Source organism: Gamsiella multidivaricata (assembly GCF_025024155.1).
Source record: "Gamsiella multidivaricata strain RSA 2152 chromosome Unknown BC939scaffold_6, whole genome shotgun sequence".
NCBI classification, from domain to species: domain Eukaryota; kingdom Fungi; phylum Mortierellomycota; class Mortierellomycetes; order Mortierellales; family Mortierellaceae; genus Gamsiella; species Gamsiella multidivaricata.
The window spans coordinates 256,607-279,084 of record NW_026251714.1 but is presented as its reverse complement, the minus strand read 5'-3'; the positions used below and the strand labels follow the sequence as shown (position 1 = coordinate 279,084).

Here is a 22,478-nt window from a genome sequence, read left to right as displayed (position 1 = left end):
AGTCTGGCTCTTGCGTTCTTAGTCTGCCTAAATGATCACAGATAGGGTCGGATTTTGCTGCCAACTGGACTGCACTGTCGCTAATGAGTCGTTGTCGACCAGTGCTTTTTGGTGTGTAGGGGAGTGCGGAGAAAGAAGAGAGACGACGGGAAGGATAATAGACGGTTTAGAGGGATCCTGATGGATTGAGCGGAGGATGTAGCTGGGAAGAAGACAAAGTGGAAGAGAGGACAAGACGAGTACGAAGACGCAACTCGTCGTTATTGTATTAGCTAAATATACCCATGCTTCGCTGCTACTTCGTCCCCTCGCTCTCGTGCATGGCATAATGGGTCGTCCCGCCAGATGCGGGGGGGAGGGGAGGGGGAGGGACAGCAAAAGGTTGATCTTTCGACCTGTTGTGTAACCCAGTCTGGAGATTGTATAGATCGCTGCGGTATTGTGGGACCAATCCTTATTCCAATCCTATTCCTTTTCCACCCCAGAAAACCGTTCCAATATACAGCTTTAGCATCCTCCAAAATATTGCTTCGCCATACATTACGCCAAGAAAGCCGGCCGTCATGGAAAATTGAATGCTTACATAGTGCAAGGGCAAAGATGGGGGCGAGGATCGATTTGTTTAGAGCAGAGTCCAGCCAAAGACCCACATGGACCTCAGGAACACCGCCCTGTGTCCGCACGCCAGAGCGAGTTCAGGCACGGGCCTAGACGGCACTATATACAGCTGTGCGTCCTCAGTCTCTGACAGTGTGCTATACTTTCAAATACACAAGTAAATGCTCATACTTATGGAGCCATGGATAGATATTCGTTTCCCTGCTGCTGGTATCCTTATCAAGGACACAACTGCAGAGTATTGCCACTTGCGATTTCACAAGGTCCCTTGAGCCAGCTTCCGTCCATTCAGTAATATCTTTTGAGCCTTTGAGCTAAATTTTCATCCATGTCCCTGTGTATCTAAACAATCCCCGAGTCATCTCTCGTTCTTCCCTCGCGGACTCTCTAGCTAATATCTACCACCGGCTGTGTACCGCTGATCCATCGCTTAAGTTGTGGCTGCTAAATGACGGTCCAACTGTCGCCCTGCACGCCTAAAGATAGTGGTCCGTTTGGCCTGTAACTATCTAGTTTCCAGACGTACCTTCTAAAAGGCATTATTAGAACAACGTAATTGCAGACTGTGTTGAAATTGATTGCTTTGTTGATGATGCGCACTGCTGCTGTTACCGCTGTTGCTGTCTCGATTGACCAGGAGCAACAAAACAGCGCTATGCTGGTAAATAATGAATGTCTTTTGGCGACAATGAGCGGTGATGGGCAAGCACAGTCTGTGTATGCATCACAGCGTGCACTCTTCGCTATTCGCCACTGTCTCTTGTGCAGTGGCGACCGCGTAGCATCCTATTGCAGCATAGCCTGTCAATATCCTATTCAACTAAAAATAACAGGGTTTTCCGCGACAACTGGGAGGCCAACTGAAACTCGAGCCAGCAGCTACATGTTTGCCATCTCCACTCCTCTCACTTGTATCCTAGTTGATGCTATCCACTATTGTACTGTTCAGATTCCTAGTCATAAGATAGAGCAGCTACACATATCCATCTGATAACGATAATGCAAAAGTCGCTGGTGCTGATTGCGGATATACTCGTTTCAGACGGCATATCTAGGAGACACATGATGGTATGCAGGGTGTGACTAAGGCCAATGCTGCAGGCGAACGCACTGTTGGTGTGTATCTAATGTTGGTCATAGCGGTAGTGATAATGACCTTGACTAGAGTGGAGGAGGACGTCAGGACAGTACTGTCGATAACGATTGCCTAGGTCCGGAGTGTATGTGCGTAAAGAATAAAGCAGCGCACAGTCCTACCCAGCATTTACACAATCATGGTTGCCCATAACCCTAGGCTTCATCCCTTCCTGCCTCGCTCTGTGGTCTTTTAGCTCAGTTCTCTGCAATAAGCAGCCATTTTGTATTTTTGAGGTTGTCAATGACAAGAGACTTGTATGCTTGTATGTCTATTTTCTTCAGGAGACTCATCCATGCACCAGCAGAAGACTTGCAAAGAGTAAGAGTCAAGCCGCCACTATCAATATTTTAGCCATATCGCTTTCGTCTATGCAACCGGCTTTACTGACTCTCTGCCGGAGGGATCAGCCGCATGGAGGGTACTCGACATGCTGCGGTTTGGCGGCATCCCGAGCTGATACAGCATTTGCCATAGTGATCAGCTTCTCACTAGCCCCTCGGAAGGTCAAAGGCCGAACTGGGTCGCCCACAGCGCCACGCTGCAGCAATAGCTTCGCATTTACCCTGCTCAAACCTTGTACTTCCTGAATAGTGATACTCGACATGACAAGTCCACCATGGTTCGAACTCCACTTCAGACGTACGTGATGGTCATCTCCTTCTCCTATTAGCTGCCACACGCGAACAGATTTATCGCCACAGCTGGTTGCGAAATAGGTGCCGTCGGAAGTTGCGCGCCATGCGATGCTGGGGATGTATCCATGAAAACCATCAACAACCACCAAACACTGGCCGGATTTTACATCCCACAGCTGCACCGTGTGGTCCCAACTGCCCGAGGCAATATGCTGGCCGCTTGGCGAATATGCCACACTTGTAACCCACTTGGCATGGCCCCATAAAATGGCGCCTGGTGCATCAGTTTGGGTATCCCACAGCCGCACCGTGTGGTCATAACTGCCTGAGGCAATCTGGTTGCCGCTGGGAGAATATGTCACGCTTGTAACTGTGTCGGTATGGCCTCTTAATACTGCACTAGTTGCACCGGTCTGCGTATCTCATAACCGGACTGTCTTGTCATAACTGCCTGAGGCAATCTGCTGGCCGCTTGGCGAATACGCCACGCTTGTAACACAATTGGTGTGGCTGCTTAACACTGCACCGGATGCACCGGTCTGCGTATCCCACAGTCGTACCATGTTGTCCCGACTGCCCAAGGCAATCTGCTGGCCACTTGGAGAGTAGGCCACGCTTGTAACATTGCTGGTATGGCCAGTTAACACTGCACCAGGTGCGCCGGTTTGCACGTCCCACAGCCGCACCGCCCCGTCCCAACTGCCCGAGGCAATCTGCTAGCCGCTTGGCGAATACGCCACACTTGTAACACAATTGGTGTGGCTGCTTAACACTGCGCCAGGTGCACCGGTTTGCGCATCCCACAGCCGCACCGTGTAGTCATCACTGCCAGAGGCGATATGCTCACCGCTTGGCGAATATGCCACGGTTGTAGCCAGGCAGGTATGGCCGGTTAACACAGCACCAGGTGCACCGGTTTGCGTATCCCACAACCGCACCGTGTTGTCATAACTGCCCGAGGTAATCTTCCGACCATTTGGCGAATACGCTACGCTCGTAACTCTGTCGGCATGGCCGCTTAACGTGAGGGTTTTTGACCAGGTCGTGGTTTCATACACAGTGATCGCACCGTTGTCAAGTCCCACAGCACAGTTCCTTCCATCAGATGAATACGCACAGAAAGACACTCCATTATCTTCCGCGAGGTATGCCCATTCGCCAAACTGTACGCCTGCCATCCGCGCCTTGCTTAGATCAGCTTGACGCAGTCAAACATTGCAAATGTTGACTTTTCTCAGATCTGCCCCTTGTAGCTGTGCAGAATCAAACTCTCCACCACTCAGATTCGCCCCTAGGACCTGGATACCCTGCAGATCTGCGCCGTTGAACCATATCCCGGCTCTGACCAGTATCGTTATCGCATTTGCTGCAGCATTGCGTCCCTCTTTGTCCGTTTTCGAGCGCTCAACCATCGCGAGTAGCTGTTGCTTGAAGAGAGGTTCTTGTTGGACTCGTTCCGCTAGGAATTGCATCACCAATGGTTCATCCACGAAGTTTCTCCATGACAACGGATGATTGACAGCAGATTGCTGAGGGCCAGCAGAGTCTTCGTCTGGCGCCGCTCGCCATTCGAAACTGAACATAGAGCTGATACTCCCTCGGCGGGCCGGAGCAGAAGTCGGACTTGAAGCCTTGTTCTCCTGTGGATCAAATACTGCGAGTGAAAAGCAGTACCCCAGCAGCGGCTGATGGATGAACCGGTACTGGTTGCCGCTGCGGCTCAGAGGACAGGCTTCGCGCAGAAGCTGAGACTCGTCTTCTCGGTTGAAGAATGCCGCCTTCCATGTTCGTTCGTCTCTGGCGCGCGAGTACTCCACCACCGGATGGCCTGCCTGTTCCTTGTAGATGGCCGCTGCTGCTCTCTTCAGAAACCTGATGCCGTTCAGAGTAAAGCCCTCGTCTACCAGGGCGTCAAGCGCCGCCTTCGCTTGTGGACTCAGATCATTGCCCCCCACCCGTTTCTTGCCACGCTCCAGCCATTGCTCCACGAACTGGTCATATAGCGCTACACGAGTGACCCTGGTTCTGGAGAGATCCTGCATATGTCCTGCATCCGCCACCCGTGGCAGCACCTCCAACGACAGTGTCAGAAGAAACGGGTTCTTCACCAGCTCCTGCAGGTTGGGGACCTGCTTAAGCGCCTCCAGGTACTGCTTGGTCCTCCACAGCGGCCTGTTCTGGTGTACATACTGCCTGATGTAGTCTTCGACCTGCTCTGGAGAGAACGGGACAATGACTGCCTCTTGGAAGAGGTTGAGTATGGCCTTGTTGTTCCGGCCCATCGGCTGGAAGCGATCTCTGTCGTTCTGACCAAGGTACTCGCTACGGCAGCTGATCAGCATCTTGGCGCGCCACTCTCCTGGCTCATTCAACTGGTTACTTACATACAAGTTGTGTGTCTGTTGGCTCTCATCATATCCATCGCAGATCAGGATCAACTTACGGCGTTGCTTGATTTCTCGGATCTGGGGTTCTGTAAAGTCATTCCTGCGCAAGTGCTTGGCGATCATGTCCTAGTACGATCTGTTGATTGCAGGCAGGTTGATGTAGAGTGGGATTGGGCCTTTTTTTTTCTTGTATTTGTCCCACAAGTCGCACTCGAGTTCCCGATTGAAGGTCGACTTTCCCGCGCCGGAATCACCCAACAGCAGAAGCACCTTGCGATCACTGTTCAGGAACTCGTGCACATTCTTTGTCAGTGAGAACAGTGCATCGTCAGACGCTTGTAAGCTAGCCTTGGCTCGAGGAGAGATGTAAACGGTATTGCCGCGCTCTGCCAGCCGCCACTCCTTCAGCCTGCGAAGGCCATCCTCGACATCTGGGATGTCTTGGACATGATTGAGCAGCGATGGCGACACCAGTTGTGGCAAGCCGACCTTCAGTGGATATGGACTCGGAGATGCGCTGATGCAAACACGATACAGTGCCTGTTTCTCTGGATCGCCGTCCTTTTCCAGACCTAGCAGCAGGGTGCGGGCATGTTGCCTTATTATGCTGCCTTGTATGTCGGCGTTGCTGTGCATATCGGCTAGTTGGATGAGGATCGTGAGGATCCGTTGCTTGACGCTGGCTTGCTGACTCCAGTCCAGATCGTTCACATACAGCTCGCTTAGTAGATCGACAGCACTTTGGCGGGTGCTGACTTCCCAGAGCGGACCGGCGACAATCTCTCCAAGCCGCTGACACACACCACATTGGAACAATGGATCACGTCGGCATGGTGCCCCACAGACCAGGTCCTTGAAGTCTGCGAGTCGGCCGTCTCGAATCAAGGCGTCAGCGCAGCGCAATGCTGGTTACTATGCACGTTTCCGGCTGAAGCTGAGACCCTCCTTGAGACTGTCCACAAACCCTTGTCCACCCTCGGCCAGCGAGCTCACTCCTTCGTACCCGAGCATGACAACCTGGCACACCTCCCCCAGTCCTTCCTGCAGCTGGCTCAGTCCATCGATAAAGCCGCTCACATCTAACCCCTTGACCGCGCTCGTTAGCCCTGAGATGCCATTCACCGCCACTCGTGTGCGCCGCATCACTGCTTGCAGGGGCGTCTCATCATCAGGGCCATACTGCAGAGCCTGGTAGGCATAGGCAGCCTGATATACCAAGTAAGGATCAGAGCTGTTCTTCATCTCTTCCAGATAGGCTGCCAGTGGCGCATGCAGCTGCTCGCGGCTCAAACCCTTGACATCACTGTCCGCCATTGCATCTAACACACGGGAGACCGCCATGGCCAGCTGACAACGATGCTTGGTCGATTGACGGCGGGTGTCCTGTAACCGTGTGCTAAGGACACCCAAGATTTTGACCAGGTCATCGGCAAGGAGGTAGCCTGGAGAAGCGCTCTGTATCAGCTGCGCCAGACCTTCGAGCAGATTGAAGTCCAGCAGGACCGATTGTGCAATTCCATCGATGAGGTTGCTGAGCAGCTTGCGATAGCGCTCTTTGTCGAGCACAGGTGCTAGGCACACCACTTCAGCGACCGTGGCGGCATCCTTGAGATCGTCGTCAATGAATGCCGCGATCAGTCTTGTCACCAGCGAATGTAGCCGATCTTTTTCGTCCGCATCCCTAGCTTTGGCTTGTATCCAGTCGTGCTGAGCTTTGTCAAGCGATTCATCGAATTCTGTGATAAATGTTGACGATGATGCTGGGGCCTTGGACAGCAATCCGAGGCAAAAGACGAGCTGAGGAGTGGTGGTGATGCGCCCATCTGGTCCTGGTAGATCATGTTTGGCCACAGGTCCTGCCACGTTCTCAGGAAAGATTGCTGGAGGAACATAAGCGACACCGCTGGGACTCGGCCTGCTCTTCTCCTCTGGACAGGATTGGTCGGGTGCAGTTGATGATGTACCGCGAAGGTTGAGTGCACAGCGGATTGAAGTGAAGATCCCGCCAGACCGAGAGCGAACAGGCATTCCGTCGGGACCCAGTATACACCGCCACTTCTCCGCCTGTCTGAAGCTGGCCTGTGCCTTGTCGCGATGACCCAAGCTGTCTAGCAGCTTGCCTCGGTCAGAATAAGCAGCGCTGATCCCATTGCACAGGGCCTGATCCTCGGCGCTCATAGGAGGGATGAGAGCCCTTTTGTCTGTTCTCTTTATTCGAGATAACGCAGCCTCCGCATTGGCGCACAAGGCCAAAATGAAATCGGGATCGTCCGATTTCCGTGCATTTTCCAGGTAAATGTTGGCGAAATCCAGTGCTCTTTGTGGCGAGAGAGCGCTTCGTGAGGACGAAGACGTACTGCAGAACATATTGGTTTGTAAGCCTTCTATCGTTATTTATCAAACAGAAGCGAGATGAGGACTTTGTCATCCATCAATGGAACGTGAGAGCAGCCAGCATACACATTTACACTTGACGCACACGGCTCTCACGCAATTGAACGCAATTGAGCACAAGAGGCTGTAATGCCTGGTAAACCTGTGGGGACAGCAAACGCTTTTCCTATTCAAGATCGCTTCTTCTGCTCAAGTTCGCTGCTCCTGTTCTCCTGTCCAAGTTCGTTGCCCTTCGTTTCTCCGAGTAGAGACGGCTATCGCCAAGCGAGATGGACTGTTAGCCGCTGCACATGTTGCATATCTTCTTATTCACATACAGAAGAAACGAGATGATCTCTCACCTTGGTACGGATACTTTTGCTTCTTCGTTTCTCTGGACAGCTGTGCAATGGTCCGAGTTTGTTTCGCCTCGTATCTTCTAGCAATGGTGCTTATCGTCACACTATGGGTTAATATTCGCTTCACACGCATCGTTGGCCCCCTCAGCTTCATATACATTGGTCTTACCACAGTCTGGCTCCTGTGTTCTTAGCTTGCCTATGTGATCACAGACAAGGTCGGCTTCTGCTGCTAACCGGACTGCACTGTTGTTAATGAGTCGTTGTCGACCGGTGCTTTTTGGGGTACAAGGAATTAAGGAGAAAGGAGGGAGGTGATGGGGAGGTTGATAGACGGTTCAGACAGGTCCTGGTGGATTGAGTGAAGGATGTAGCTGGGAATAAGGGAATATGAAAGAAAGGACAAGGCGAGTATGACGACGTAGAAGTTGAGCAACTCGTCGTTATTGTATTAGCTAAATATATCCCCATGCTTCGCTGCCACTTCGTCCCCTGGCCCTCATGCATAGAGCGAGGGACAGCCAAATGTTGAGCTTTCGACCTGTTGTGTAACCCAGTCTGAAGATTGTGTAGATCACTACGGTATTGTGGGACTAATCCCTATCCCATTACTTTTCCTTCTCCACTCCAGAAAACCGTTCCAGTATATAGCTTTAGCGCCTCTAGAGTATTGCTTCGCCATACATTACGCCAAGGAAGCTGGTCGTCATGGAGAAGAGAATGCTTACATAGTGCAAGGGTAAAGATGAAGGCGAAGATCGAGGCTATGGAGGGTCTGAGTTATTCAGAGCTGAGTCCAGCCAAAGATGCGCATGGGCCTTAGGAATGCCACTCTGTGTCTACGCACCAGAGCGAGGTCAGGCACGGGCCTAGACGGCATTACATAACGCTGTCACTAATCGGACCCTTGAGAAAGTCCAAGGCACTACCGGGGAAAGACACAGATGTACATTTTCTAAATACACGATTTCGTGGTGACCTACAATTTCCATTAGCTTTGCTAGCCGGAATTTGCTATAGTAAAATCGGAAGGGAATCAGTACCGGGGATGCGGGTTCATGAGTCTGCTCCAAATGCCAAGAAACTTTTTTTTAATATGAACAGGGATGGCCATTAACTCTAAATTTCATCCGTATGTGCAAGCACATACAAATGACGATGGTATGTACAGGAAGGAGATATGCTACACGTTGTTGTAGCCTTGTAGACAAACATGACGAATAACGCACCGCCATCGCATAGGTAGATGACCATACCAGAGTTGAATGATTGATAGACAACGCTTTGCAGATAAGGCTAACATACAATCATAAAGAGTATGCAGACGCGCCTTACAGGTTTTTTAACAAAATATTTTTTGGACAACGCGTGGTTTAACATCCTTATTTTGCATACTACTTAGTAGCGGAGTTCCCAAGGGCATTACTCCAAGGATGGCCGACCAGTCAACATCTCTTTATAAGACGCGCGCACCTGGGCCGCAGAGGATCGGCATGCAGTAGGTGCCTCGGAATCAGGATTGGGCGAAGCAATTCCGACATCCAACTGAAGAAAAAAAATATATAAAGACATTAGTACATCTTTTTTTATTAATATTACTTTGCTTGGTTGAAATTATAGTATCAAAGTATAAATATAACTGGGGTGCCAGTGCCACCCATAGACACCCAAAAAGAACTGCAACACGTCCGTTTATCCGTTCATTCGTCCTTCAGTTGCAGCTGCACGCGCCCTGGTAACATCCAACACACGACGTCGAATGCACACCTGCCGTCTTCAGGATCAAATTCAAAATCGAAAACGTGCCCTCTCCCAACACGAATCCCGACGCGACAATAATCAAGAATACCCTTCCAAGCTTTGCAAATCTCGCTGTCGGATGGCTCGCATATTTTCTACAATGCCAATCCCACCACAATGATACCACTCCGCCTGCAAATCGCGCTAGCGTAAAATTCGGCAGGTTATACATCCCGATCGCAAACGCAATCCCCGAAGGGATCCACCCCACCCACCGTGGTCGACCGCGCACTGAACCATTCCTGCTCCTCGACCGCAAGAAGGCCACGTCCGAGAAGATCACAGAGATCAGTGTCAGCACCGCAAAGAAGGCAGCGAACCCCCAGATGAAGGGAGAGGTGTTGTACGGCAACGAGTGTCCGTTTACCAGTCTCGCGAGATCCAACCAGACCTTGGCCGTCGGCACTGCGAACTGTGGGCCCGGCAGCTCGTACGCGCTCGAGTACAGCTTGAACACACCCGTCGAGATGAATACCGATGCAATCGATCCGATCAACTGTCCATAGAACTGTGCCCTTGGCGATGCACCCAGTAGATGTCCGGTCTTGAGATCCTGCATCAAATCGCCTGCCTGCTGTGCTCCAGCTTCTGCGATGCCTCCGGCGATTAAGTTGGCGACGATTCCTCCGGGCACCACACCCGCAAATACAAACTGTGACACTTTGCCGATTCCACTGACGGGGTTCAGATCTGTGGATCCCAGGGCGCGCACTCCCAGCACTGACAGAATACATCCGAGTACGACCGCCAACAAGGTTGCGTAGACAGGCATGTGCTGGTCCTTGAAAACGACCCAGATCAAAAGCAGACATAACGCAGACGAGAGGATCAACCCACAAACCCAGACCTTGAGCGGCACAAGCTGATCGATCGGTGCATCCTCATCCTCGACATCTTCCTCCAACTCACTGAACGCATCAACCTCGGCACCCGTCTGAGCCGCCGATGCTTCAAGCGCGGCCTTACGCTCCGCACGACGGCGCTCGCGTGTCCTGCGACGGTAGTGCGCGATCAACGAAAGCACAATGACACCCAACAACGAGATCACGGCTTCAGCGATCATCACTCCAAGCGAGATCCATAGAATCCATCCACGTGCACCCGTTGTCGAGCTGCCCACCGGTCCAGTAACCCATTTCTTGGTCGTCACCACGGGCGACAGAATAGCCCAGCCAACAATGCACCCCAACAACATCGACGCCGTCGTAGGGAATCCCATGATAACACCCTGACCGACATAACTGAGCGACGGAGTCAGGTACCACTGCCAAGTTCCCGCAACTGAGACCGTCATTCCCGAGAGCCAGTCAAAGATCGGGATCGCCGCGACGACCGGGAAGAAGTACGACAAGATCGTATAGATCGCCGACGCTCCAAACGCCAATCCGAGCGCAATCATGTTCAGTCTCCAGTTATCCTCCTGCAGAAAATCCTTGCTCAACGTGAAGTGTTCGCCATTCTCGCCTTTGATCTCGATCTCATCCTCCCTCGAGATGTAATCAACCGGCGCCACTTGTCCCAATCCTTGTTGTGGAGGAATCTCATCCAACGGAGTGCTGACACTGGATGCAACACGACCATGCTTTACATCCCCAAAGGCCTCTTCTACATCGCCATCTCTATCAACCTTCTCCACCACGGCTCTCCGCCTCCGGATCCCTGCGCTCTCCAGATTCCCCGAGGTCTCTGTATCATTCAAGGCCACCCTCGTGACGGGTCCCCTGACGACCAATGGCGTATTATGCAACACCCCAATCATCTGAGCCGTAGCCGTACCCGATGGAAACGGCAATTTCTCCTTGATCACAACCTGCCTCCTCAATGGCACCGCAATAAACACTCCAAAGAACGCAATCGCCAGACTCCATAGGATCATATGCCCCGCCGAAAGAAAGAGCCCTCCTCCGGCTGAAGTGTCCGTCGCCGGGTTATCTGCGAGGGTCATCATCTGGAGTGCGGGAATAATACCGACGAATCCGGCAGCGAGGGGCATGGTACCCGTTGCGACGGCTACGGATTGGAGGACGATGTTTTCGGCAGGACCGAAGGGCACCTTGAGGTAGCGCTTCGCGGCCTTGAAGAGCGCGAATCCAAGGAGGGAGGATTGGAGGGACATCATTGAGATCCAACCGGTCTGGAGACCAAAGTACATGTTCGTGAAACAGAGTAGTGTTCCAATGAGGATGCCAACAGTCACGGCACGCCACTAAGAACCGTCAAAGAGGTTATTAATATAAAAGAGCAACAACAGGGTTAAGTTTATTATTCTCAGCTGTGTTCTTGCAGTTTTTGAGAATGTATGCGCGATGTGTTGGGAGTAGGCGATTTGCAACGTACAGTAAAGTGGGGCAAGTCTTGGTATGGATAGTCTTCATGGATCTGCGTGGCATTCAGATCTCCGAGCTTCTGATCCTGCACAGGCGCTGATGCAGCAGTAGTCGTCATGTTGTAGTGTATGGAAGGGGTGATATATTATATTAATAAAATATTAAGCACCCATCCAGTGTAAAGAAGTAATAGAAAAAAAGAAAAAAAAAGTCGGAGGAAGGAAGGATGGATGGAAGGGAGGTGAATGGAGGGGGGAAAGAAGGAAGAGGAGGAGGAGGAAGAGGAGTAAAAAAAAGGACGAAAGAGGGAGAGGAGAGGGTCTTGCTTTATAAGTGCAGATCGGTGCGGCGTGACAGGACAGAACAGGATATAATAGGACAGGACAGGAAAGGGCGAGGGGTGGTATCATCAAGAAAACGTTGCACAAAAGGACGTGTCGCTGCAGTCTTCAGTTGGGCTAAAGGCCTGCCACAAAAGGAGTCGTATGGTGCGATGCGCACTAAAAAAAAAAAAAAAAAAAAAGTCTATTTGATCTAAGCTGCGCTTTTGAACCGAGCTATGGTTTCGGTTGACCTTCATTTCCATGGAGAAACGAATAACACGCCTTTGGGGGAAGATAAAGAACTTCTCCGGGGAGGGAGGATAAAGTGATCGTCAAGAGATTCTGGCGAGCTATCTGCAGATAAAAAACAAAAAAAAGATTAACTGATTATTAGTTCCGGTGCCAGCCCAACTTACTATGCATTAGACCATGCAAAAAAGTGGCGATACAAACAGCCAAATACGGCAAGGATGCATCGGTCCTGTGGACCAAAGCATACCCGTTTGTAGATACGTACACACGCGCAAAAGAAGCTTAAAGGATACATACACAAACAACTTTGCGCTCTCTTGGGTCGGACTAGGAAGGACAAAGAAAATAAATAAAAAAAAATGACGAATGTCTGCCCAAGGATGGCATTATCGGTGTCCAATCCATCCACCCCGCTTCTTCTGCCTCGCCCCCCACGCTACGACACACTTCGCTCAGTCTTGCTAGCCATTATATCTAGAACCTTAAAAGCGTATCTGAGAGAAAACAACAAACGGGCGCCGAGCTCAAGAGGCTGTTGGACTAGAAGACTGTTGTATGATTTTGCTGCGGAACCCGAGGAGGAGGAGAAGAGCGACTCGTGTGAGAATGCATTCCCTTGATTTTGCCAAAGAAACAACCCAAAGAAATAAACAAGCAAACAAATAAGAGAGAGAAGCAGAGATTTGTTATTCCTGTTGGCGTCTGTCCAGTTGTCCAACAGTCCCCTTTATTTCTACTCTTTGTGCTTGACCTTCATGCGCAGACCACTAACAAACATGTGTAAAAAAACGGCCGTTTCTTTTTTTTTTGTTTTTCGGAAGCAAAGCGCCCGCAATGCAGCTTCCATCCAAACCTTGTTAACACGAAAAGATGTGTAGTACGTACCCGTCGCTTTACATCGAGCGTTGAGGACCACTCGAAAAGGCGCCATCTCGTTGCCCCCCCCCCCATCTCGAAGTCAAATATCCGGACGTTTCTACCTTCTAACCACCCTCCAAGGCACGGTCCTACACATGAAGCGTATGTATACTCCTACTCTATGCATGTAGCACACCACTCCGCCAAAATCCTTTTTTCACAGAAAAAGTGGCGATGGGGAGGAGATGTAACTGTATTCATATCTTTCGTATCTTCATATCTTTTTTTCGTTTACCCTGTTCTTGGTACCCACAACGAACACCGAAGCTTTTGTGGATTAAAAAGCTTCCAGCTCTCTCTCCTGCACGTCTTCCTTATCCTTATCCTTTTTTCTTTTTTCTTTTTTTTTCTTCTTCCGCACTCCTTTTCATACGCGTTACGCCACCAGTGCCTCTTTGCTTCTTGGTTCCCATATTTCTCCGTGCTCTGCTTCCCTCGATCTTCCCACTCCAATAATAACGCCATCGGGTTTAATCTCACTCGTCCAAAGAGACCAGAACCATCATCCTCCACACCCCTCTTTCACCACTTTCTCCATCATTTTTTTTTTCTTTTTCATTTTCTTTTTTTTCTTCGTATTTTCGGATGCTCATGCTTATTTTATTCTAGGTGAAAAGTAATAAAAATAAATAAAAAAAAGTGCTGATCTAATAAAAGGCGTGCATCAACAAAAACGCGCCTACTCCTCGACCGTGATCGACCATCCTTTGCTCAGCAACCTTCTCCATCGCCTCAGAAGTGCCTCTGCTCTTAGACCATCGTAAAGCTCGCCGTCGATGTCGATATTGAAGTGGATGTGGATGTCGATCTCGTTCGCAGATTACTGTCTCTATTCGCCTAAGCCATGATGTCGTACTCGTCCGTTTTTTCACGCCTCCAACCATATCTGCATGGCATCCTCCGTGTCGTCGTCCTGTCTGCATCCGAACCATCGTTCCTCCTATTACTTCTTCTCCTCTTGCTAAAACCGCCTTCAATCTCCTTCCACCTCTCAGTGTCTTCTTCTTCATGCGTTCCATCAAGATTTCCTCCGCCTCATAGATCTCCTTCAATACCCTAACTACGTCGAGTCAAGCCTTCAGTCGGAACATCTTGCTCAGTCCGCTCTTCAGTCCACTTGTAGCCGATCCAGAGCCACCCCCAACGCCTCCGGATCCACTCCCGTTCCCGGTCCCGAGCGAATGCTTCAGAATCTTTCCACGCTTGTATCCATCAATGTACTGGATCTGGTTGCTGTTGAAGCATCCGCGACGGCGACGACGGATAAACTCGACCGTGTCCAGGTTCGCCATCCCCAATTCAATCATCGCAATCGCCACCAAGATCGGCGCACGACCCAGTCCCGCAACGCAGTGGACCGCGATCGTCGGGGGAGCCGGAGCCTCCTCGTCCTCCTCGCTGGCCGAGGGGGAGGAGCTGCGACGGCGGACAATCCTGGCATCGACCAGCTGAAGCCAGTTCTTGATGATGTTGGTAGGGGGCTAACAAATAATAAAATAAAATAAAAAAAAAAAAACATAGAGGGCATGGAATGTTAGCGCCGTAGTCTAGGACAATGTGTATGGTCTCAGCTGTCCTCTGTTGCTTCGACTCCAAGGTCCACGTCAAATCATCTGCGCCACTAGTTCCAAAACCTGCTTCGCGCTGCTGCAGCAAAAAACAAAATCCCCAGTGCTCCTGAATAATCCTCTGCTTGCCATCTGTCCATCTTCCATATGCATCCCATCCCATCCAGTGTTTCCCATATATCTTGTGAGTCTCGTAAATCCTGTACACTTCCATGTGTCCTTGATGTCCGACGATCCCCAGAGTTGTATGCCCTGCCTTGGGCACACAGCAACATATCCCATATGAACGGAATGACGAAAGACCATCCATGACCATACTCCCGAGGAGTCATGGCTCATTACTACTGTCCGAGCCCGTCCGTGTGTGCACGGCCACACCCAACAAAATAACTAAAAAAAACACTTTTGGGTTTGGCAATTGTCCTCCCCTCTCTCCCTTCCTCCCCTGTGCTGCTCTTTGTTATTGGTCTTTGTACATTCCTGTTCCCCTGTAACTGCAACAGTTCTATTCCTGCTCCTGTGGTTGACATTGGTGTTGTGTGTGCTGTCGCGTTACACCCTCCTGATTTTTCTTTCCCTGCACCCACCGTCGCCGCCTCCTCCTCCTCCTGCTCCTGCTCCTGGCCTTCCTCGCGGTCTTCCTATCCCTGTCCTTGACATGGTATCTTCCTGCAACCTTATCCAGCAGGCGACCCAAAAAAAAATCAAATCAAATAATAAACATACTAATTATACCATGATACGATAAGAAAACTTACCACAGCACCATCGCGGAAGGGCCAATCATGTACGGTTATCCCCTCGCTCTGCAGCGTCTCCGCTCTATAAGTCGGCTCGCAGCAACGCACCACATCCGTGACATTATTGCGCTTCAATTCTCCGAGATAGAACGGCAGTGTCGAGTCCGTGGGACAATCCAGGATCAGGAACCGAACTCCCTTCGTCATCGGAGGTTCGATCAAGGTCAGTTGTCGTCCCAGGGGAACCAATCCAGGGCTGCGAGGGGGGGTCGGCAGACGCTGGAGGCGAGCGGCTGTCGAGGGGTTGATGCCCGAGCCCGAGGACTCGGTCGAGACGGAGCGGAACATGCTGACGGGAGCGTGAGCTGAGTGGGTGTTGGTCGAGGAAATGGTGCTCATCGTTATCTTTTTTAGGTTTCGGTGTGCTGTTTTTTTGTAATAGTGGGCTTGTTTTTTGAGTTGAGAGAAGAGAGTGGATACGGTATATCGAGCGAGATATCAAATGAGAAGATAGAAAATAATTATAAATAAAATGAAATAAAAGAGTGCTCTATGCGCTGTATGGGCCAAAGGCAGACGGGAAAGTCAAAGACGATACGAAGAAGATGAGAAAGAGAGCGACAGAGAGATAGAGAGAGAAAAAGAGAGTAGGTTAATACTACTACTACACCTAGTTACAGACCATCACTATCGCTTTGCAGCATGCCTGTTTGCCGGTACTGCCTGCGTTCTTCAGCTGCCCTTGTTTGCATAAGCACCACAAGCAGAACTGTGGACCCAAGCATATGTCCACAAGCCAGGACCAAGGACAGAAAGCGAGGGCGCAAGAGCATGGAGAACAGACAGACTGTGCGGGGACAATGAGGGTAAAGGGGCAAGGGTGTGGTTTGGAGTGCTGGATGCCTTTACCTGTTGAGAGTGGGAAAGCGGTCTTTTTTTTTTTCTTCTTTGCAGCGACAATAGAGTGAGTTCAATTGGGGTTGGCTTGTGCGCTTGTAGTCAAGTTAGGGATCGTCCAAGCAAGAGGTCGAGTAGAATTCGGTGAGGAAGGCGACAAGGAAGTGGGAGTGGTCTCCAGCAGCGGCTCGTCGGGAGGTGGAGAGATGTATGTTATTAAAGCGACTACTAGAGGGATCAGATTTTTTCATTGGATATCAAGGGAGGCATAAAACCGCACCAGAGGGCGTGAGGAGAGTGTTCGAAGGAAGGAAGAAGAAATAGGTGATCAAGAGACAAGGCTGAGTCGATCCTATTCCGGCTGGGAAGTGGGTGTGGGTGTGGGTGTGGATGCGAGTGGGGGTGGGTTCAAGGTGCCTGGTAAGCAAACGAAAGATGGTGATGGCGAAGATGATAAAGATGGTGAAGATGCTGATGCCAAAGGGGGATCAAGAAATAAAGCGAAAGAAGGATGGAGAGAGTGCGAGAGTGTGTTTATCTGGAGGAAAAAAATTTTAAGGTTTCCTCTGCACTGGTGCGGCGGGGGATTTCTGCTGGAACCTTGTGGGGGCGCTGCTGGCATCATGATCCTCTCCGAACCCTCTCCCCGCACCATAGACCGTATTCGCTCAGACCATTCCACTCAACGCCACCGCCACCACCACCACCACTCCCACAAAGTGAAATAGGAATGCCAGATACCCTTTACATACAGCAACGGATATGGAATGACAGACTCGGACTGCGGTAACCTTGGAAAAGAGTCGGCCGCTGCATCAAAGGCGGCATTGCCTGCGCCAGATGCAGTTCGTTCGATAGTTCATTAGCATATTAGGAAAAATGATGCTACGGACAGCGAACAGACGGACATCCGGACAGATGCACGCATGGATACCCAATGGCATTGGCTCCCTGGCTCTGCATACCATCATCGTCATCGTCATCGTCCGTCATCCCACCGGCCTGACCCAAACTGTCGCAGCAATCCATCGTCATCTTCAACCGCCCCTTTTCTGTTTCTGAGCTGTGCTGTGCTGTGAGACCAGGCAAACCATCTCTTCCAGTTCTCCCCTCTTCTCCCTTTCTTCTTTCATCTCTTTCTCTCTGACTGCATCCACTGAAAGATGGAACCTTTTTTTGAGTTCACCCCACTCGCTTGCCTTCAAATGCCTCGTTCTCACTGCAATAAATACATACACATAAATATATATAAATATTAGAATCTAAAGGACACAGATATCTGTGTTTCTTATTTATTTTATTTTTTGGTTTTATTTACGAGAAACGGGCGAGGGGACTAAGGAGAAAGAACAATATAGACAAGATATATGTAAAAAGATAGCACGACAGAGACTTAGGCCTTGGACTGGAGAGCCTTAAGCTTGGCCTCGAGACGGGCACCCCATTCCTTGTCAGCACGCTTGACGTGTCCGACCTGGCGCTCCTGAAGGAAGGCCTTGGCGTTCTTCAAGTTACCGGCCATGTTATCAATCAAGTCTGACTTCTCCTCGGCGCTCAACAAGCGGTACAAATCACCGGGCTGGACAAAGTCCTCATCAGACAGCTGGATGATGTGACGAGCAGCGAGGGCATTGATTTCAAAGCTCGAATAAGTGCTGCTGACGGAGGTCTGCTTGGCGCCTCCGAACGAGTTGGGCTCATAGTTGGGAGCAGCCCCACCGTTGCCGCTGACGGCCATGAAACCATCGCGCTGCTGGTTAGCAATGCGGGCGTTGTAGGGGACGTTGATGGGGATCTGCTGATAGTTGGTGCCCAGACGGTGGCGGTGGGTATCGGGGTACGAGAAGAGACGACCCTGCAACATACGATCGGTCGAGGCCTCGATACCGGGGACCATGTGCGAGGGCGAGAAGGCAGCCTGCTCGACCTCGGCAAAGTAGTTGTCGGGGTTGCGGTTGAGAACCATCTTTCCGACTGGGATCAGGGGGTAATCCTTCTGAGACCAAACTTTGGTGACATCGAAGGGGTTCCAGCGGTAGGTCGTGGCCTCCTTGGGGGTCATGACCTGGATGTGGACCGACCACGAGGGGAAGTCGCCCTTGGCAATGGCGTTGAAGAGATCAGCGGTGGCATAGTCAGGTGCGGTCGAGGCGAGGATGCCAGCCTCGGCAGCCTTGAAGTTCTTGATGCCCTGGTCGCACTTGAAGTGCCACTTGACGAAGTGAGTCTCACCAGCCTCGTTGACGAGCTTCAAGGTGTGGGAAGAGAAGCCGTGCATGTGGCGGTAGCCATCGGGAGTTCCGCGGTTGGAGAAGAGGATGGTGACCTGGTGAAGGGTCTCGGGGACGAGGGAGATGAAGTCCCAGAAGGCATCGGGATCACCGCAGTTGGTCTGGGGGTTGCGCTTCTGGGTGTGGATGAAGTCAGGGAACTTGATGGGGTCACGGCTACAAGGAGGAAGGATCAGCAAAAAGATGCGAGATACACTTTAGTAAGAGCACCCTGGATTTCAGATTGCACATGGGCCTGGGGCGAGAAAGGAAGATCGAGTTGACATGTGATTTGCTAGCTTGCTAGGCCGAACTGGCTGGCACATCCGCTTCTGGTCCGGATACACTTTGAACCAAAGAAAAAATTCCATCCGGTTGTCCGATCTGTTTGTTGCCAGGGCCGGGGCTCAATCCAGTCCTGCGCATGCGTTTTCCTGCTCCATGGCATTGATCCAACCTGCGCCATTCCATCCAATTGATAAACGTTGCGATCGACAGCCAAACTTACATGAAGAAGACAGGGGTGTTGTTTCCGACCATGTCCCAGTTACCCTCCTCGGTATAGAACTTGACGGCGAAACCACGGGGGTCGCGGGCAGTATCGGCAGAGCCCTTCTCGCCTCCGACAGTCGAGAAACGGGTGAAAAGAGGGGTGCGCTTGCCGACGCGGTTCAAGAACTTGGCCTTGGTGTACTTGGTGATGTCGTGGGTGACCTCGAAGTAACCGTGGGCTCCAGCACCCTTGGCGTGGACAACACGCTCGGGGATACGCTCGCGGTCAAAGTGGGACAGCTTGTCGATGAGAGCGAAATCCTGGAGAAGACTATGAAACAGTGGTAAGGGTATACACGTTAGGACTTTCTGGAATCAATATATAGCTCAATGATTGATCCTTGCATAGATAAGGGTACAGACAAAGCCAAGACATATCATAGGATCCAAGTGGGGAAAGAAGAAAATACAGTGTAAAGAGACATTGTTTTGCAGCGAGGTTGTGAGCACAAGGCCGAAGAGGACAAGCAATCCAACGCATGGCGAAAACATTTTTTTCTCAGGGTCTTTTGGAGGATGTGCTCGGTTCGGAAATGTTGCTTGGGTCGTAGAAATGGTGGCGTGTGTATTTTGTGGAGTAGAGGGTGGAAGGGAATGAGAAGAGACCGACACTTACATGGGACCAAACTGACCAGCAGTGATGGAGTTCTGGTTGTCCTCAACGGGGTTTCCGTTGGATGTGGTGAGGGTGGAGGCCATTGTTGATGAGTGTGGAGGGATGCGAAGGGTGTGGGTGGATGAACAAGAAGAAGAAGAGAAAAGAAGAAGAAAACTGCCAACAACTACTGTGGTTTTTAAGGCCGAAGGAACCTTCTGTTCCTTTTCCTCCGAAGCTCATAAAAGGGAAAAAAAAAAATGGGTCGGAGTGCCCGTGTGGATTAGTGGGCGACACGATCTCGGACCTCCGGAACCCTAATGTCCTCTAGACTTTTATGTGCCAGCTACTCTCATCCACAGGGGTATTTTCTGCCTCGGTTCGACTGTCGATTCGATCCCGCTTTTCGCGGGCAAAAAAGCGAGCCATATTTCCCGAGGAATTTCACATGTGACTTGGCTCATTTGCACTGCGCTGTAAAGAACTCTTTGATCTGATTCGCGCCCTCGAGGCTCTTGTGGGCCTGATACATGGAGCACTCCTGCTGTGCTTGATGTTCGTGCCGGTGCTTGATGTTCGTGCCGGTGCTGCGCTTGCGATCAATATCATTCCTGTCATGCTGATTCCTGCTGAGATGGACATTAGAAGGAGCGCTCTTCTTCACGGTGAGGATTCCGTTGTCGATAGCCTGTCCATTGTTGTCCACTATTGTCCACTGTCTTCTACTGTCCTATATCGTGATCTGGATATTGACCAGGTTCCTTCTTCCAATCTCCTCAGTTCTCTCGACGTTCTCGTCTGCTCTGTCCACGAACTGCAAGAGTGTGCGGTCGTAGCCAAAGCATCGATCTCAGATACCGTCCGCTTGCTCGATTGATCGAGTTGATCCACGATTCCTTTCGTGTCGTCCGACAGTCGACAAGTAACCTGCACCTTGACACCATCGTTGTAGTTGTAGCTGTAGTTGTAGTTGTACTTATACTTGTAGATTCGAATATCCTGGTTTCCATGCAAACTGTATGTACGTCTTGCTTGCGTGCGAGCTATCGTTCACGTTGCGGATCAACGTCGCATTGTCACCCATGAGTAACCCGCTACTATCCACTCACTTCGATGCGTCTCCACAACCAAAAAATTCGTCAGGTGTCATCTCTTTGTAGGTTTTAGTGATCGGTATATATCTGTTGCCGTGAAAGTGGATAGTCTGCTTGTGCTGAGAGTTGTTGTTGATGTTCTCGGTACTCACCCTGTCCCCGCTAACAAGAGTGCCAACACGACTTTGGCAGTCGAGTGTTCTGCGCGTTGATTCAGTGGATTCTCTGTTTGCAACGACTGCAGTGGCAGCCAGAAAGAGAGTCAGGACATGGATCACCGTTGCTAGGACGGGTCTTGCAGTAGAAGTGAAGCAGTAGATGTTATGGACCAAATCCGCTGACTTTATATACTTGGAACTGTAGCTATTGTACAGAAACTGCGCAGGTATAAGAAGGTCCTTTGCCCCTCCATGAGGATCCTCCTGTTCCCATCCCCACTGTATTTTCGTGGTACGTTTTACTTGTTCGCAATACCGTAACGATATTGCCGCATCATGGGTCCCGGCCGTAGGCTTTGTAGTGGCACGCCCCTCATTGTTCGAAGGTGTGTTCCGAGAGCTATCGAGGTCCGAGGCGCGAGAGGCGACTCTGTTGGAAGAAAAGTCATCTTTCCACGCACACCTCTTAAGCTTAACGACTTACGACTCGATACCAGCAATGTTCGCCAGGCGTCGGTTTTCTATCAACCCAGCTTTCGCCATGACCACTTAACAAACTATAAGGACTAGTACTCAACTCTGTAGCCGTATATCTGGAAAGACACATCCATCGACTATAGGAGATTCTATGATAGACTGGAGCGAGTGCGCCACCAACTTGATATCTTGATTCGTGCGCTGCCACCATATGTCTTCTTTTCCTTTAGCTAAGATTGCCCTGGAAAGCGGATGTCGAGTTCGTAGCATGTGTCACTTCCGTGGAAGGATGTTGATTGGATTGTAAACCAATGGGCAATGCAGCTGGTGTTATTGCAAGTTGTGTCTGATTTTTTTGTAGTTGTTGCTCTTGGTACCGATCTATTACACCGGAGTAGCCCTCTAGCGCTTGGTCATGTTCCTGCTCAGACGAGGACGCTGTATTTTGCGCTACGCCAGATTTCGCTGTCCGAGATTGATATTGAGCACTCGTGGAGGCTGGAAATAAGTCGAACAATGGTGCAGAATTCGAGATGGACGAGTTAGTAGCCTGCTCGTGTTTATCTTGCTTCTGATTCTGGTCCTGTCCAGGCATGTTTTCAGGCTCTTGATTGCCTTTCCGATTACAGCGTTGTTGCCATGGAAATTGCGGAACGCTTAGTGATATCTTCGCTCCCAGCCTTCTTTAAGATCGCTTCGTCCAATCGACCTTTTATAGAACTAACTTCTGAAGATGCATGCAGAGCTGCTTGTTGAGGATATTCCTTGTTAGCACCTACAGCCACCAAGCCGTCCCGGTCCAATGCCTGATTGTTATCCACATCCATGGATCCATGCTCCTTGGTATTTTCGTTCGTACAGTCAATTGAGGTCAAAGCGGTGCTCTCTTCTGGATCGGTAGGTTTGACACCTTCGCTAGACGAGGACTCTTTAGCGGCATCGTTCACGTAGGTCCTTTTCGATTCCATCCCACGGCGGTGGCGTGAAAAGCAAGTGG

At 50.7% G+C, this 22,478-nt stretch overlaps 6 protein-coding genes across 6 annotated transcripts; 1 reads left to right on the top strand and 5 right to left on the bottom strand.

The window, feature by feature from the left end:
* Positions 1 to 9,108: 9,108 nt before the first annotated feature.
* BC939DRAFT_438605 (OPT oligopeptide transporter protein-domain-containing protein) lies at positions 9,109 to 11,924 on the bottom strand. Its single transcript, XM_051553861.1, has 2 exons — positions 11,648 to 11,924; positions 9,109 to 11,516 (listed from the first exon to the last, which is right to left on the bottom strand). Exons 1-2 carry the CDS (start codon positions 11,753 to 11,755, stop codon positions 9,222 to 9,224), a joined length of 2,403 nt encoding a protein of 800 aa, XP_051416425.1. The 5' UTR covers positions 11,756 to 11,924; the 3' UTR covers positions 9,109 to 9,221.
* Positions 11,925 to 13,157: 1,233 nt separating this feature from the next.
* BC939DRAFT_257370 (uncharacterized protein) lies at positions 13,158 to 13,858 on the top strand. The gene has a single exon (XM_051551035.1). The coding sequence runs from the start codon at positions 13,252 to 13,254 to the stop codon at positions 13,741 to 13,743; it is 492 nt and encodes a 163-aa protein (XP_051416424.1). The 5' UTR covers positions 13,158 to 13,251; the 3' UTR covers positions 13,744 to 13,858.
* BC939DRAFT_520584 (protein-tyrosine phosphatase-like protein) lies at positions 13,761 to 15,786 on the bottom strand (the record flags this gene model as incomplete). Its single annotated transcript, XM_051561204.1, has 3 exons — positions 13,761 to 14,524; positions 14,576 to 14,611; positions 15,457 to 15,786. The coding sequence occupies 3 exons, from the start codon at positions 15,784 to 15,786 to the stop codon at positions 14,201 to 14,203; spliced, it is 690 nt and encodes a 229-aa protein (XP_051416423.1). The 3' UTR covers positions 13,761 to 14,200.
* A 1,206-nt stretch (positions 15,787 to 16,992) lies between these two features.
* BC939DRAFT_438599 (uncharacterized protein) lies at positions 16,993 to 17,308 on the bottom strand (the record flags this gene model as incomplete). The annotated part of the gene is made up of 1 exon (XM_051553860.1): positions 16,993 to 17,308. A coding segment is annotated over one exon (158 nt), but the record flags the coding sequence as incomplete, so codon positions are not given.
* Positions 17,309 to 17,604: 296 nt separating this feature from the next.
* On the bottom strand, positions 17,605 to 20,082 carry BC939DRAFT_438595 (catalase). Its single transcript, XM_051553859.1, has 3 exons — positions 19,774 to 20,082; positions 19,114 to 19,428; positions 17,605 to 18,782 (listed from the first exon to the last, which is right to left on the bottom strand). Exons 1-3 carry the CDS (start codon positions 19,854 to 19,856, stop codon positions 17,729 to 17,731), a joined length of 1,452 nt encoding a protein of 483 aa, XP_051416421.1. The 5' UTR covers positions 19,857 to 20,082; the 3' UTR covers positions 17,605 to 17,728.
* Positions 20,083 to 20,212: 130 nt separating this feature from the next.
* Positions 20,213 to 22,076, bottom strand: BC939DRAFT_499344 (uncharacterized protein; the record flags this gene model as incomplete). The annotated part of the gene is made up of 4 exons (XM_051559932.1): positions 20,213 to 20,482; positions 20,611 to 20,767; positions 20,862 to 21,434; positions 21,859 to 22,076. The coding sequence occupies 4 exons, from the start codon at positions 22,074 to 22,076 to the stop codon at positions 20,213 to 20,215; spliced, it is 1,218 nt and encodes a 405-aa protein (XP_051416420.1).
* Positions 22,077 to 22,478: the final 402 nt, after the last annotated feature.

What these genes read in the sequence shown, in the direction of transcription:
- BC939DRAFT_438595 (XM_051553859.1), bottom strand. Translation starts at nt 19,856, where the DNA reads ATGGCCTCCACCCTCACCACATCCAACGGAAACCCCGTTGAGGACAAC. An exon ending in GCTGGTCAGTTTGGTCCCAT is followed by an intron (nt 19,429 to 19,773) that starts GTAAGTGTCGGT and finishes ACTGTTTCATAG; the next exon opens with TCTTCTCCAGGATTTCGCTC. An exon ending in AACACCCCTGTCTTCTTCAT is followed by an intron (nt 18,783 to 19,113) that starts GTAAGTTTGGCT and finishes TCCTCCTTGTAG; the next exon opens with CCGTGACCCCATCAAGTTCC.
- BC939DRAFT_257370 (XM_051551035.1), top strand. Translation starts at nt 13,252, where the DNA reads ATGCATGTAGCACACCACTCCGCCAAAATCCTTTTTTCACAGAAAAAG.
- BC939DRAFT_438605 (XM_051553861.1), bottom strand. Translation starts at nt 11,755, where the DNA reads ATGACGACTACTGCTGCATCAGCGCCTGTGCAGGATCAGAAGCTCGGA. An exon ending in AAGACTTGCCCCACTTTACT is followed by an intron (nt 11,517 to 11,647) that starts GTACGTTGCAAA and finishes GACGGTTCTTAG; the next exon opens with TGGCGTGCCGTGACTGTTGG.